General features: G+C 41.8%; 1 protein-coding gene across 8 annotated transcripts in view; it reads left to right on the top strand.

The window, feature by feature from the left end:
- The first annotated feature begins 72 nt into the window (after positions 1-72).
- Nsun6 (NOP2/Sun RNA methyltransferase 6) overlaps positions 73-13952 on the top strand; it is a 43203-nt gene continuing 29323 nt past the window's right edge. For 2 of the 8 annotated variants that reach the window (XM_039095798.2, XM_008771869.4), the window contains exons 1-3: positions 4704-6049; positions 7608-7763; positions 11827-11903. In XM_039095798.2, the coding sequence (XP_038951726.1) occupies positions 5975-6049; positions 7608-7763; positions 11827-11903 (308 nt within the window). In that variant the 5' untranslated portion in view covers positions 4704-5974. Of the gene's footprint in view, positions 201-4703; positions 6050-7607; positions 7764-11167; positions 11272-11823; positions 11904-13952 lie in introns of those variants that run through there. The other 6 variants (XM_017600572.3, XM_039095804.2, XM_063276498.1 and 3 more) reach the window with 5 other exon arrangements.

Genomic DNA, 13952 nt, shown 5'->3' with positions numbered 1-13952 from the left:
CCCTATACACTTCCGGTGTGCGGATCGTGGGCGGCCTTGGCGTCAGCGGAGGCTGGGAGTGGCAGATCTGGGGATTTCCTCGGCGCGCGCTCCCTCTCCTGTCACTCTGAGGAAACGCGGACTGGGGTCGCGAGCAGCGGTCACCTCCGCGACCTCGCTGCCGTGTCCCTCGCCGCCTAAAGCTTGCAGAACTTCAGCTGGTGCGGTCCTCTGGCTGCAGGGGGAGGAGTGGTTTTTCGTTCCTGTCCGAGTGTTGGGATTCTAGTGTGATTCTTAATTCTGAATGGAATTGATAGGGACATGCGTGCTGGAATGCCCGTAGCCAAGGTCCAGTTAAGTTTCTAAATTCACGCTGCCATCAGTTTGGCCAAGCGTTAGGGGTTGTCGTGGACCTCAAAATCCTTAACCAGTTGAAAACTGGAAGTTTCATAGGCCAGAATAGTCCTTGAGGCCACCAGTGAAGGAGTTTAAGGCTACCATCCTGACCTTTTAACATGGTAAAGTAACAAGTGAGTGCCGCTTAAGATGTCCCGCTAGTGCTGCACTTCAAAGACCAGTGAAGACTCCAGTACAGGATCACACCAACTTCATGATACTAAACTGTAGCTCCAGCCTCTCATACGGAGGAAAATGATGTACTGATCCCATTCAAACATAGCTTTAATGACCACCCGTTGGACTATAAACCTGAATGAGTTCGTGGTTGCGTAAGCAGGTTTAAAGGGTCATTTCTGCTCTTGGCTTCATTATTAAAAAGTCGAAGATTCTCTTAAGATTCCTTTCAGGGAAGAATTTAGAAATTTGTAAGTTTTGCTAACCTGAAGGAAAGGAAGCCTGACTAAAGCAAATGATAGATGCTCACAAAATAGTTGAATGTTGCCTAAACTTATAAATGCTGGTGTATGTATTGATGTTAGAGAAAAATGACACTTGTTTGTACTATGCACATGTATTGACTATATGGAATGCTTGTCAAGAATTTAATGAAAGAAAATCTGAACATACATTTCTTAAATGTAGCTCAGAAACAATACCTTTTCTTTAAAGATCCCTTTAAGGTTTTGTTTAGATTAATTTGAGTGTTGCCTTTGGTATACAAGAGGTAATATTGATGTATAGAATGGTACCACCTGAAAATAAATAATGTTTGAGTTCATTAGATAAGAATAACCACCTGAATATATTATGAAATGACAACTTTCATTGAAGTAGAATTACATTCAAAAGTCTCCAACAAAATACGGTATAAGTGCTAAATTAGCTTAAAAAACCCTGAAATTTCAAGAAAGTAAAATGTTAACTCGCAAGGCCTACAAAAAGGAAAATTATATAGATTTCTTAGGATGAACCAATATAAACTGACCAGATGATACTTGGAAAAACTTGATGTCTTTGGCATTGAGTTCGACTTATTAATCAGTTAAGTTAGAGCAGTTTGTACAGAGCTTGGAAAAAAAAAAAGAGTTCAAGGAACTGTGTGTTCTGCCAGCTAAGGAAAAAAACACCACTCTTGAAAAACTCCAAACACTTTCATGTCAATTATGATTTTAATCCACTTGGTCAGTTTCCAGATGAATCAGGGTTGATTGATTACCGACAAGGAAGTTCTTTTCTGCCATCTGGTCAAAGAAATCAATATAATTTCATTCAGGAAATACCTACTAGCCACTTTTAGATGCTGCAGATGATTGATTGTTGCAAACAGTTTAATATATCATTCCTGAAAGTAGAGAAGAACATATTGATAAATTTCTGATGAAGCTGTTGTTTTGAAATTCACAGAGGTTACACAATGCCTTGAGTTTCATAACATTTACCAGACCAAAATATCTTTAGTTTATGGCTCTGCTCGTATGTTAACAGTGGGGCTCCATCTCTCTCCTCTGTACTTCTGGTGTCACCATAGCAAGCCTGCCAGATTTTTCTCTAGTGATCCTCCCGACAGCTGCTTGGAGGCTGTCACCTTGTGCAGTGTCATCATTTGGGGACGTGGCTTGCTTTCTTCCGGACTCCACATAAGCCAAGGTGGTTTGTAAAATGTCAGTCATAGGAGGATTTTGAAGCTGAACCTTTCTGTGCAATGCTCTGGGTCCCATCCTCTGTGTAAACAATGCACCCTGCCCTTTGTTTCAGTCTTGTGCTTAGGGCAGGGCCTATTACACATTTATATAACCTCTTATTAGAAAACCGGAAATCTGCACTCCTCCCTTGCATAGACTAGTTAACTCCTGATCTGTTAGAATTTGGGTCACCTAGTTCTTCCCCGCTGAGGGAAGATTCTAACAGCCATTCCTCCAACATGGGTCTAGTCATATCTAACACTTAGTGAAGCTTGGCTCTTTCCAATACTCTTTAGATCGATTTATGTAACTTGTGGTCTTCAGTAACACTATGAAGTATGAAGTATTATTTCCACTTAATAGATCAGAAAAACGGAATGTAAGAACTTTAATAATTTGCCCAGGGCGGCAAGAACTGGAATATGAACCATAGCAGTAAAATTGGTAACGAGAAAGTATTCAGTCAACAACCTGATAAACCCCATATTATAAAGGTAAAAGCATTTTATTTTCAGAATCTTTACTGTTTGTTTCTCAAATGTCAAGTACACGCTGAGGACAGAGCAGCAGGTGTTTAGGACTGTGGTAGCTGGACTGCTGAATCTTCAGAGAGGTCTGGCTTGCAGGGAGTTGGGTCCGTAATGCTCCATAACCATGGCAGGAGAAATGAGGAAATCCAGGGAGGGTGTAGACTACAGCTTAGAGAACTAATGGTGAGCCAGTCCAAAGGCTCGTGTGCTTACTTCTGGCAGCATTTTGAACTAGATTACATTCATTCCTCCTTTGGCTTTCCCAAACACTGTAGGTTGTAATTTGTAGCTCCTCGGACGATGCCAACTGTATCTGAAGAGCTGAGACACTGTATTGGCAGGATTAGATTTGTGGCTAAATGGATATGCAAAGATGTTATGCTGTCTTTACAGAACTTAAGATTATCAGGAGGGGGTGGGCGTTGGAAATGCCTGTAACCCCTGTCTCTCACAAGGTTGAGGCAGGAGGATTGTGAATCTAGAGTAGCCTGGGCTAAATAGGGACGTCTGTCTCAAAACAAAAACAAACAACAACAACAATAAATAAGTGAGGCTAAGGAGAAATTCTATTTTTAGATGCCCAGCACTTGGATTAACAACAACAACAACAACAACAACAACAATAACAATAACAACAACAACAACAGCAACAACAACAATAACAATAACAACAACAAAGCTGGGCCAGGAGTGTGAGCCGGTAATTGCTGCACTGGGAAGGCAGGCCCATGACATGCAGATCCCTTGGTCTTGCTGGTCAGTCAAGCTGCTGAGTCAGCCAGCTCCAGGTTCAGTGAGAGACCTTATCCCAAAAACTAAAGTGAGGAGTAATTGTGATTGCACATCAGTATCTGGCTTCCATGCATGTGCACACATATATACATACATCTGCACCTCCTGCACGCGCACACACACACACACACACACACACACACACACACACTCATGCACACAAATACAAGAGAAAGGCATTGAAAGAAAAAGAAGTTCCCTGTAATGTATTAGTATAGAACTGGGAATTAAGTCTCTCCCCCAGATCATCCTCAGAGATAAAATGAGGCCATATGCAAGCGTAAGGTGATGGCATTGCATCATATTTATTTCTCCCACCGTCCATGCTCAGGGGCCATACTGCCCCTTTAAAGAGCACATAGCCTCTGCGCTATGCTTGTATAAGAGTCTTCTGCTGCTTAGACAGAACATGCTCACTCTAAATGCTCAGTCTACTAACTGCTGATCTATGACGTTTTCTGATCACTATTCAGGCGTTCTGAAACACTGAACTACTTTCTACCAAATGTTTAACAACAATTTCCTTTTCTGCTTCACAAAGGTGTCCCTGTTTGATTAGTCATCCAGGGAGTGCCCTTTATATGTCAAACAATGAATATTCCGTGTAGAAATTAAATTTCTTCCTCGCGGACTTTCAAGCGCAAGTTTTATTTCTTCAAGATTTCAACTGTATCTAGTGTCGGGCTTACTACAAAGTTGCCCGTCGAAATTCATTCCCATGGATGGTCTAGCACTTTGAATCCCCGCCAAAGCATTCCATGTTGCAGCAAGATGTCATTTACCTGTTCTCCCTGCCTGACTGCAGCAGAACAGGCCACTCTTCCCAGGCCGGACTGTGTTCTTGGTGACAGCAAGGATCCGGTGCACATAAACACATAACCTTTCCCAGATTTGACTCATCTCGCCACCTCAACTACTTTATATTGCGTAGCTCTCTGAACTAGTTCTCTGCTAACTCTGCTGTGTAGTCATTGTATAGTCATATAAAATAGCGTGGTGGGCAGAGTCGTCATTTTTGGTGGGGCAGCTGTCCATCCTGCTGTAAGTAAGCCTAGCAAACTATTTCTCCAAGATGGACTTGTCAGGTTTTTCTTTAGCTACCGCACTCTTATTGGGGGGTGGTGGTGGTGAATAGATGTTTATGTCCCTTCAGGCATGTCATGAAACACTTAAAACCTGTGTCCCAGACATTTTCTTTTAGTTTCCGGTGATGAGGTCAGGAAAGAATCCCATGCACTGACCACAGACACATGATTTTGTGGGAAGACTGGGTACTTGTTTTAGAAACCGGCCTACTGGTCCATAGCCTGTTTTCTTTCTTTCTTTTCTTTTCTTTTCTTTTTCTTTCTTTTTTTTTTTTTTTTTTTGAGGTCATGGAAAGTTATTACAATGCCTGGAGCTCTGTTGTACTCCTTGAAAACCGTTTATAACCACTGTGCTGAACTGTGGCAGTGTCTTATGGAATTTTCACCTAGTAAAGTCTTGGTATGTCATAGAAAGGAGCAATTATACGTAGTTTAAGTATTCACACTTAAAAGATTAAAAACAAACTAAACAAAAACCTTCTCTCTAGTTACCTATGAGATATGGCCCAAAACAACAAGAAGCACAGAACAAACCAACAAGCAAACCATATGCCCCTCAGCAACGAAGACAGAACTGTTCATAATGTTCAAGTATAAAACAACTGACTGACTTTGATTAGTTATTTTTAAACCCTTTTCACCTCATTGCCATCAGGAAAGGCTCTCTTGTGCTCTAAAGCACGTTAACTAGGAGCTTCATGGCTAGGTGAAAACACTATTCGGGGATTTTAAGTTGTACCAGAGTACTCGCGGGTATTTGCACATTTAAAAACCATGGGTATTAGGGTAAGAGAGATGGCTCAATAGTTAAGGGCACTTGCATAGTGCCCAGGTTCCATTGTCAGCACCCATATGATAGCTTACAACCAGAATGTCAGTTCCAGGGCATCAAACAGGCAAGCACGTGGTGCACGTGTATGCATGCAGACAAAACATTCATATTCTTAACATAAATACGTCTTTGAAGTAAAAGTGTCCGAGGGAGGCCTCCGTCGCTACTTGCACTGAGGACAATAAATGGAAACCTCCCTGATTCAGATTAGTGAGGTAGCCAGCTCAAATTAGCATTCAAGAGGCTCGGAGAACCTGCTTCCACTAGGCAGGGAAGAAGCACCACCTTCAGGGGGCAGGACTGGAAGTGATTGGCAGATGCAGGGTGGGCAGCCGGCGCCGGAAGTGACGAAACGACTTTGGAAGTGACGAGGAAGCGACTTTGTGTTCCGAAGCTGGGGCGCGGTTTTGGAAAATAGTGTGTGGGAGTGGACGTGCTGTTTTCCTATCTGCACTTAGGTACACTTGTTACCAAGCCGCGTTTGGCGCAGTGTCGCAGTTCGGAGCTTTCTCACGGCATCCCCGAGAAGGACAAACCTTGGGCCCCGCTCACTCCAGAACTCAACCCCGAAAGGCATTCTTGTGCTCGTCCATTGGCTGACAACGCTGTAATTCGGAAAGAAAGAAAAAGACTGCTTTCCAACATTTTCTTGGACAATTACAGCAGAAAAAAAGAATGTATGTATTTCCAAAGATATCTTTGAGACCTGAAGTTGAAAACTATCTCAAAGAGAGCTTTTTGAACGAGGAGGTAGGTCACGTACATAGATGTTTGCAAAATTCAGATACAACTTTTGGGGAAGCAGAAAGAAAGCTAAAGAGTAATCTGTTCTTAGTTTTGGCCACTCGTCTATTAGAATCTTTAAAAACTATTTTTTTTGGTCACCACTGATGCTTACTGAGATGGAGATGAATATATGTGCTCACATTTAGATGTAAAGAAAAAGAAAGTGTTACATGCCTGTCAGTGCCCTTAGTACTGAAGGGGTAACACAATCAACAGAAGTTCCCTGGCCACACAACTCACTGCTTCCACAGTAGATAGACCTGTTCCATTAAAGCTTATGCTCTAAGCTTTAATTACTTACTCAGGTGAAAGGGGCATAGTGAGTGCCTCTTTAAATGCCATCAGTTGTTTGATTGCAAATTGTTACATTTTGGTTTAATAAATTTTGGTATAGTGATTTGGTTTCAGTTTTAAGAAGGGAGACCAGTCTAAGCAGTCCTGTTACTCATCCAAACTGGCAGAACTGTCAGACAACTAAAGCTCAGATGTAATGATTAGAAAAAAGGCAGGTTAGAAGTCTGTCTGTCTGTCTGTCTGTCTGTCTGTCATCTATTCTTTCTATCTATCTATCTATCTGTCTGTCTATCTGTCTGTCTATCTATCTATCTATCTATCTATCTATCTATCTATCTATCTATCTATCTATCGAAGTAGGGATTCTCCATATAGTAGTGGCTGTACGGGAACTCTGGTAGTGAACTTACTGTGATCCACCTGTCTCTGCCTCCTGAGTGCTGGCATTATAGGCATGAAATCCACCGAACCTTAGTGGAAAGCATTGTTTTTGCATGGGTTTCCTTGAAGTAATTCTTACGGATAAAGTTTTATTCTATGAAAGTTGAATAGGTTATAAGTACTTTCCAAGATTGTCTTGGGACATCAACCTTAAGGGGAAATCACTGCGTTGGTTTGGCATGCAGATCTTAAAAAGAGTGCTACTGATTACTGGCTATGCTTAGCACAGAAATTCCCAATGAGTGTTGATTGCCTTCCAGTGAAACGTCCCTGCATGCTCTAACTATCTTACCCTGCCACCCCTTGGCAACTTGGATAGTCTTCTAAATGTTTGCTTTTCTAGCAAAATTAAATCCACTTAAAATGCTTTTTTATTTTTGAGTGTTATTGGAGCTGGGATTTTAAAGCTTATTTTTACATCTTATTTCCGAATCTTGTTCATAGGATAAACTATATGGAAAGAGAAAATATGTTATGCTTATCTCGAGAGGCCTTATGAACTATATATTAAGAGAGGAAAGGGGACATTCAGTGGTCAATTTCAGCAGGTGTAGAATGATGAACATTATTTTATGAAGGATTGATGCAGTTTTTAATGTCATCCCCTTTCCAAATCCACAAGGTATGACAGCTTAAATAAAGAAAGGCCATCCCATTTCTAAAACAGTTTGGAAAGCAAAGAAGTAATATCAAGCAAACTAAATCTTATGTTTACCTTAACATTCCTGAAGTATGTTAAGACTGATGGCTACACACTGACATTGAGACCAGGGTCTTCTTATTGCAGGTTGTGTCTGCTTCGAGCCAACAGGAAGCAGAAAGGAACTTTGAGACTCTGCTGCTTCGCCTGTCACACCCTCCGTTGTTCACGACTGTCAGAGTGAATACGCATTTAGGCTCAGTTGAGCATGTCAGAGGTCTGCTGCTTGAAGAGCTTCAGAAGGTCGGTGTGAGTGTGGGATGCTGGGCAGTCATACTACGATACTCTGCCACACTGTGAGCCATAGAACCCCATGGGTAATCGGGTAGATAGTCTGTAGGTTTCAACTTGAAAATACCCAGAGTTTACTGCTCTCACATCATTTTTAAACACACATAGTGGAAGAGTTAAAGGAATATATTTTAGAAGTAGATGTTCAATTAAATAAGATACATTTATATGATATGTTGACAGCATTTCCATGGTATATGCACACCAAATATATGATATTTAAGATTTTTTTTAACATTTATTTTATTTATTATGTATACGTCATACAGCTTTCTGCCTGCATGTATGCCTGCAGGCCAGAAGAGGGCACCAGACCTGATTATAGATGGTTGTGAGCCACCATGTGGTTGCTGGGAATTGAACTCAGGACCTCTGGAAGAGCAGACAGTGCTCTCAACCGCTGAGCCATCTCTCCAGCCCCGATATTTAAACGTAATATATTTAAACTCAAAACAGCACCATATTAAATAAAGAAATTTAAACATTTGTGGATATTCCAGTTGCATAAATAAGGAAATTAAGTTATGAAAGTTGTTTTATGGTTATATAATAAGAGATGAGAGGTTGGATTGAGCCTAGAACTTCTGATTCTAAATTTATTAGACTATTAGTACTTAGTCTAAGTTTCTAAGTCCTCTGGGCTTCATTATTAAACTACAGACAGAGGTTCATTTGATCCTTAAGCCCACTTGCATAATGAGCGGCGTACATTAATGATTAGGACTCATTGTACATTTAAGATGTGTTCAGAGATATGAGGATACCTGCTAAGTAATTGTAGAATTACACGTATTTTGAAATATGTTTTGGAGTGAACCAGTGAGTTTATGGGCATACTTACAGAGCATGGATGAGGTCCTTACTGGAAAGTGGCTGACCCTGAACAGCTGCCTCTGCAAAGTCCTACCCCACCATGGTTTAGAATAGGATAGAGTCACTCTAGCTAAATCAAGAGGAGGGACCATTGAGGCAGCTCAGTGGGTTGGCGTAGTTGCTGCATAAGCCTAGTAACTTGAATGGGAACCAGAACCCACATAAAGGTAGAAGGAGAGAACCGACTCGGTAGAATTGTCCGCTGACCTCCACATACACACCTGCACTCACACACACAAAATAATAGAATAAATCAAAATAAGTAAATCTGAGCAGTGAAGCCCAAGTGAGTGTCCCTGGATAGGGAAATAATAGACTAGAGCCTAGCTCCAGAGGGAGAGGTGTTCAGGAGAGTGAGACTGGACACTTCCTTCTCCTTCCACTCCAGACTCTGCATGTGCCAAGAGTAGCTCAGAGGGGAAACCAGTTGGTGTTCTATGTGCCCATTTCTCTGGTCCACTTACTGGGATTTAAGAGTTTTAACATCCCTTAGCTAGTGAGAAGGAAGAAGCTGGTACCTTTCTACATTAGAGTTGGTAAGGTAAGATAATGAGACCTCTGGAAGTCTTGCCATCTTGTAAAGAGGTATGTGGAAATGTACAGTGTACCCCAGTGATTACACTCCAAGGACTACCTGGAAAAGTAAAACGTGTGTCCACAGATTTCTGGCCATGAGTTTACATGGCAGCATTATGTTTAGTAGTGAACAGGAGATATAATCTATCTAGTAACAAGTAATTAGAGAATGTTCATGTGGTGAGGTACTGGTCAGCATTGTAAATAGTTAGTAATATGAACAGTAATGTGTATTAACCTCAAGACCTGAGGTAAGACACAAGATACCACGTGTCGTATTACATAAAGTGTTTAGAAAAAGTAACTTAATACAGGAAGATGAATGGTTGCCTAGGATGGCAACACAGGGTGCAGGCCAATGCTCTTGGGGGCCTTTCCTGGGGGTTGGAAGTAACCTGAAACTGGTCTGGGGTGCTGATTGTGCAGTCCTTTAAATGTATTTTTCAATACATTTCTTGACCTGTTTGTGGAATGCGGGGAGTGTATGACATAAGTTATACCTTTGAAAGGAGGTTTTAGAGAGGCAGGGGAGCAGGGGTGGAATGGTGTGGTGGGTAAAGGTGATTGCTGCCAGGCCTGGGGACCTAAGTGTTCTCCTCAGAACCTATTGTAGAGCTGACAAAGGCCCCTGACCTCCACACGCACACCTGGGCATGTGGTCTTATCGCTCCCAGTGGGCAAATAAAAGTAGAAGAAAATTTTGTTACTGCTTTAAAAGAGTAAAGGGTAGAGGAAAGAAACTGAGTGCTATCGGGCCATGTGCTTGGCCTGATAAAACAGTTGTTTGTGTTGCTATGTGGGGCAGTCACTTGCATGGTTTTCTTTTCATGTCAGGTTCACTTGTTCTGATGGAAAAGTAAAAGAAAAGTGTTGACATGGCAGATTTGTCTCGATGTAAAATAATTTCTGTAGGGCTAAGCACAAATGCACAGTAAAATTCCTGTCCTTGGAAATATCTCTTTACTGTAGTTTCACTATATGCCCATCAAAGTGATGAAGCAGAGAGGGAAGGTAAAAGGTTTGGATGCAGGGAGAAAGGACTTGCAGTTCAGCCTGCTCATCAGTCATCTGCTGGGCGTACTCAGTCTGAAATGTCCTTTGGAAGGAGTCACGAGACGTGTTGGCTTTGTGAACTCAAATAAGGAATTTTTTCTCATTTTTACATACTTCTAATGGGTGTGGATTCTGCCACGTGACAGTTAGTTTTATTATTACGCTTTCAGGTAGTATGGGAGCATTAATAAACAGCCTTCATGCATAAACTTGTCAAATATTTGCATATTTTCTCCCATAGACTACACATAGTGCCCAGTCTAGTTCAGCCTGCATTAGAGTATGCCGGTTCATATTCAGCAACACATTTTCAAAGAAAGGTGTCCCTGGTTTACGTTGATTGGTAGTTTTATGTGATGTGGATACTGGCACTAAAGATGATCTCAAACTCGTAGTGTATCTGTAGAACTAGAAAGAAATGCCACAGTGACTCTGTGTGGTAGGCCAGGAGCTTTTTGGCCCTGCATGTGTTTCTAGTCTAGCCAGCTAAGTACACTAGATTTTGAAAATCCTGGCCTTCTAATAAAAGTATTTTTGATATCAGCAAAGTTGACATAGCCTCTAATGTTGGTGGTATGTGTCATAGTTAGTAATTTGACAGTATAGACCAATATCTTTAATGTCTTGTTCTGAAACTTTAAATGACTCTCCACACGTAGAGTTAGGATTTGCAATGTACCGCTTACTGGGTAGCTCAGATGTCCCTTAGACTCATGGTCATCTTTCCTTGTCCTAACTGCTAGGATTGCAGATATGCGCCACTGTACCCAGTGCCTGTGTGTCACTATAAATAGAAGATATGTTTTCAGAGTAAATCACTTAAGCATGGTTTGTGTTTTTTTCAAATTGAACAGTATACAGAATTGAATCCTGTAAAGAAGTCAGATCTGGGTGTGGTAGCCTGTGCCTGTAACTTCAGCTCCTACAGAATCTGAGACAGGAGGATTGAAAGCTTGAGGCAAGTGTGGGCAATGTAGGGAGATTCTAACTCAAAATTCAGCACTTGCTAGTATGTTCGGTCCCGAGCACTCCTTCCCACTGACGTCAGGATAATACTGACTCCGAGAGGAAATGGTTAGAGGTGTGTTTACTGTTACCGTAGTCCACGAAATATGTTGAAATAGGCCTAAGTCAAGCTGCCTGCAGTGGGAGATGGTGACACGGAGGAGCCTGCGAGGTTTACCACATGCACTGGGTGCTCTCTCATGTGCACGGTGACACAGAGAAGCCTGCGAGGTTTACCACATGCACTGGGTGCTCTCTTATGTGCACGGTGACACAGAGAAGCCTGCGAGGTTTACCACTGGGTGCTCTCTCATGTGCACGGTGACACAGAGAAGCCTGTGAGGTTTACCACATGCACTGGGTGCTCTCTCATGTGCACGATGACACAGAGAAGCCTGCGAGGTTTACCACATGCACTGGGTGCTCTCTCATGTGCACGGTGACACAGAGAAGCCTGCGAGGTTTACCACTGGGTGCTCTATCACTGTATGTGTGTTCTTAACAGCAGTTTGGTGGATCCAGCATTCCCGTTCTTCAGCATCCAGCCCTCCCGGATGTTCTACTCATCCCCATGACTGGACCAAGGTTTGTGGCTCATTGCTTTTCCTTTATTCTTGTAAATTAAAATTTGTCCCAAGATGTTTGCTCGTCGACTGTACGGTCTGCATTCTTAGAGACTCTGCAGAGCCCGAGAGACAGATCTGTGGTCCTGTACTTTCTGCTCCACTGCATCCTGTGGAGGAGGAGCAGGACTATTCCTGACCACCTTGAAAACAGTGCATCTCCATCGTTTAGTGCAGCGAGGACCTTCGTTCTCACTCTTCAGAATCTCACTTAGGCTTCTGTTGTAAAAAGATGTATTCATTTTTATCTGAAGTGCACAATAATTGTCAGCCTGTGTGTATGTGCACCATGTGCATGTCTAGTGCCTGCAGAGGCCAGCAGAGGCCTCAGGTCCGCCAGGGCTGGAATTATGGGTGGTTGTGAGCCGCCACATGGGTGCTGGGAACTGGACCTGGGTCCTCGACAGGAGCAGCCAGTGCTCTTCCCTGCTGAGCCGTCTTCCCAGCTCCTGTTCACCCAGAGTTCTATGAGATTCCAGGGTTACAAGGGTTTTTTGAGTTACAATAAAGAAATATTATATTTTATAATTGAATTTGTAAAATTTTTTTTCTTTTCTTTTCTTTTTTTTTTTTTTTTTTCGGAGCTGGGGACTGAACCCAGGGCCTTGCGCTTGCTAGGCAAGCACTCTACCACTGAGCTAAATCCCCAACCCCGAATTTGTAAAATTTTGTACTTAACAGTTAAGCCAAATTACTTGTTGACATAATATTATATCAGGTATGGTTCTCCTCATTTACATATTTGGAAGATGTATTTTTGAAAACTAAAAAAGAGCTTCCATATTCTAAGAATGCTTTTCTCAAGTAGCACATTAAAGACCCTATTTATTCTATAAAGTATTTAAACTTGAGTTATGGTAAATAAAAAATACTCATGTTGCTAAAGTTTTGAAATACTTTTTATAGTAACAAAATGATTTTCTAAATTATACTTGATCTATGTTATGAAATACTAGCATACATATATATATGCATACGTACATATATATACATGCATACATATATACATGCACATATATATATGTTTTACATTTTTTATGTGAATGCAAAATTGCTGTTATTAGGTCCAGCTTTCAGCTGTCTCTCGTTCTGAAATAATCTTACTTTCATTGAATTGTGTGTGTGTGTGTGTGTGTGTGTGTGTGTGTGTGTGTGTGTGTGTGTTTCTCTTTTCACTGTCTGAGGTATGCAGATCAGCATGCTGGACAGCACAGCCTGGCTTCCAAGGCTCAGTCCTCCAACCTCAGCCTCTCTGCCCTGGGGTCCTGGGCATGGGATCCAGGGCACGCCTCCACACGCTCAGTTTTAGTTTGTTGCTGCTGTTAATGAATAGAATTTCAGCCTTTTTCCTTTTCCTTTATAAAAAACAAGACAATTTTTTCATGGTTGTCAAAGTGATGCAGTGACAATTTGAGAGTTATGTAAACAGGTCTGCAGAGTCCACTCATGATATGAACAACTGTTCAGAGGTTTCTGCTTGCCCTGGACCTGAACGCTGTTCCAAGAGTGGCCTGGCCCTTTGCCAATAGTTTATCACATATGTTGTCTGTCTTCCTGCTTTGTTTTGCTCCCTTCTCAAGTGGGAAGGAAAGCGTTTGTGAGCTGCAGGATTGTGGGGAGAGAGACTTCAGTAGTTGATCAGAACAGTGCGTGGTGGATTGTATAGGTTCATTACGAGTTAGCAGTTTTACCTGCCTCTAACTAAATGTTATCTCAGAACCCTTCCACTAATTGTTTCCTAAACTAAAAATGCTTATTATGATTTTGTATTTTCATTGTTCTTTCTTTCTTTTTTGTATTTTTAAGTGTATTTAAAGATAAACATTTGAAGTCTTTTCTCTTTCATGCCCCCCCCCCTTTTTTTTTTTGGTTCTTTTTTTCGGAGCTGGGGACCAAACCCAGGGCCTTGCGCTTCCTAGGTAAGCGCTCTACCACTGAGCTAAATCCCCAGCCCCTCATTCCCCCTTTTAATGTGTCTTTTGCTTATTAAGATTACTCTTGTGGTATCTTA

Source organism: Rattus norvegicus, chromosome 17 (genome assembly GCF_036323735.1).
Source record: "Rattus norvegicus strain BN/NHsdMcwi chromosome 17, GRCr8, whole genome shotgun sequence".
Classification (NCBI taxonomy): domain Eukaryota; kingdom Metazoa; phylum Chordata; class Mammalia; order Rodentia; family Muridae; genus Rattus; species Rattus norvegicus.
This window is presented reverse-complemented; position numbering and strand designations above follow the sequence as displayed.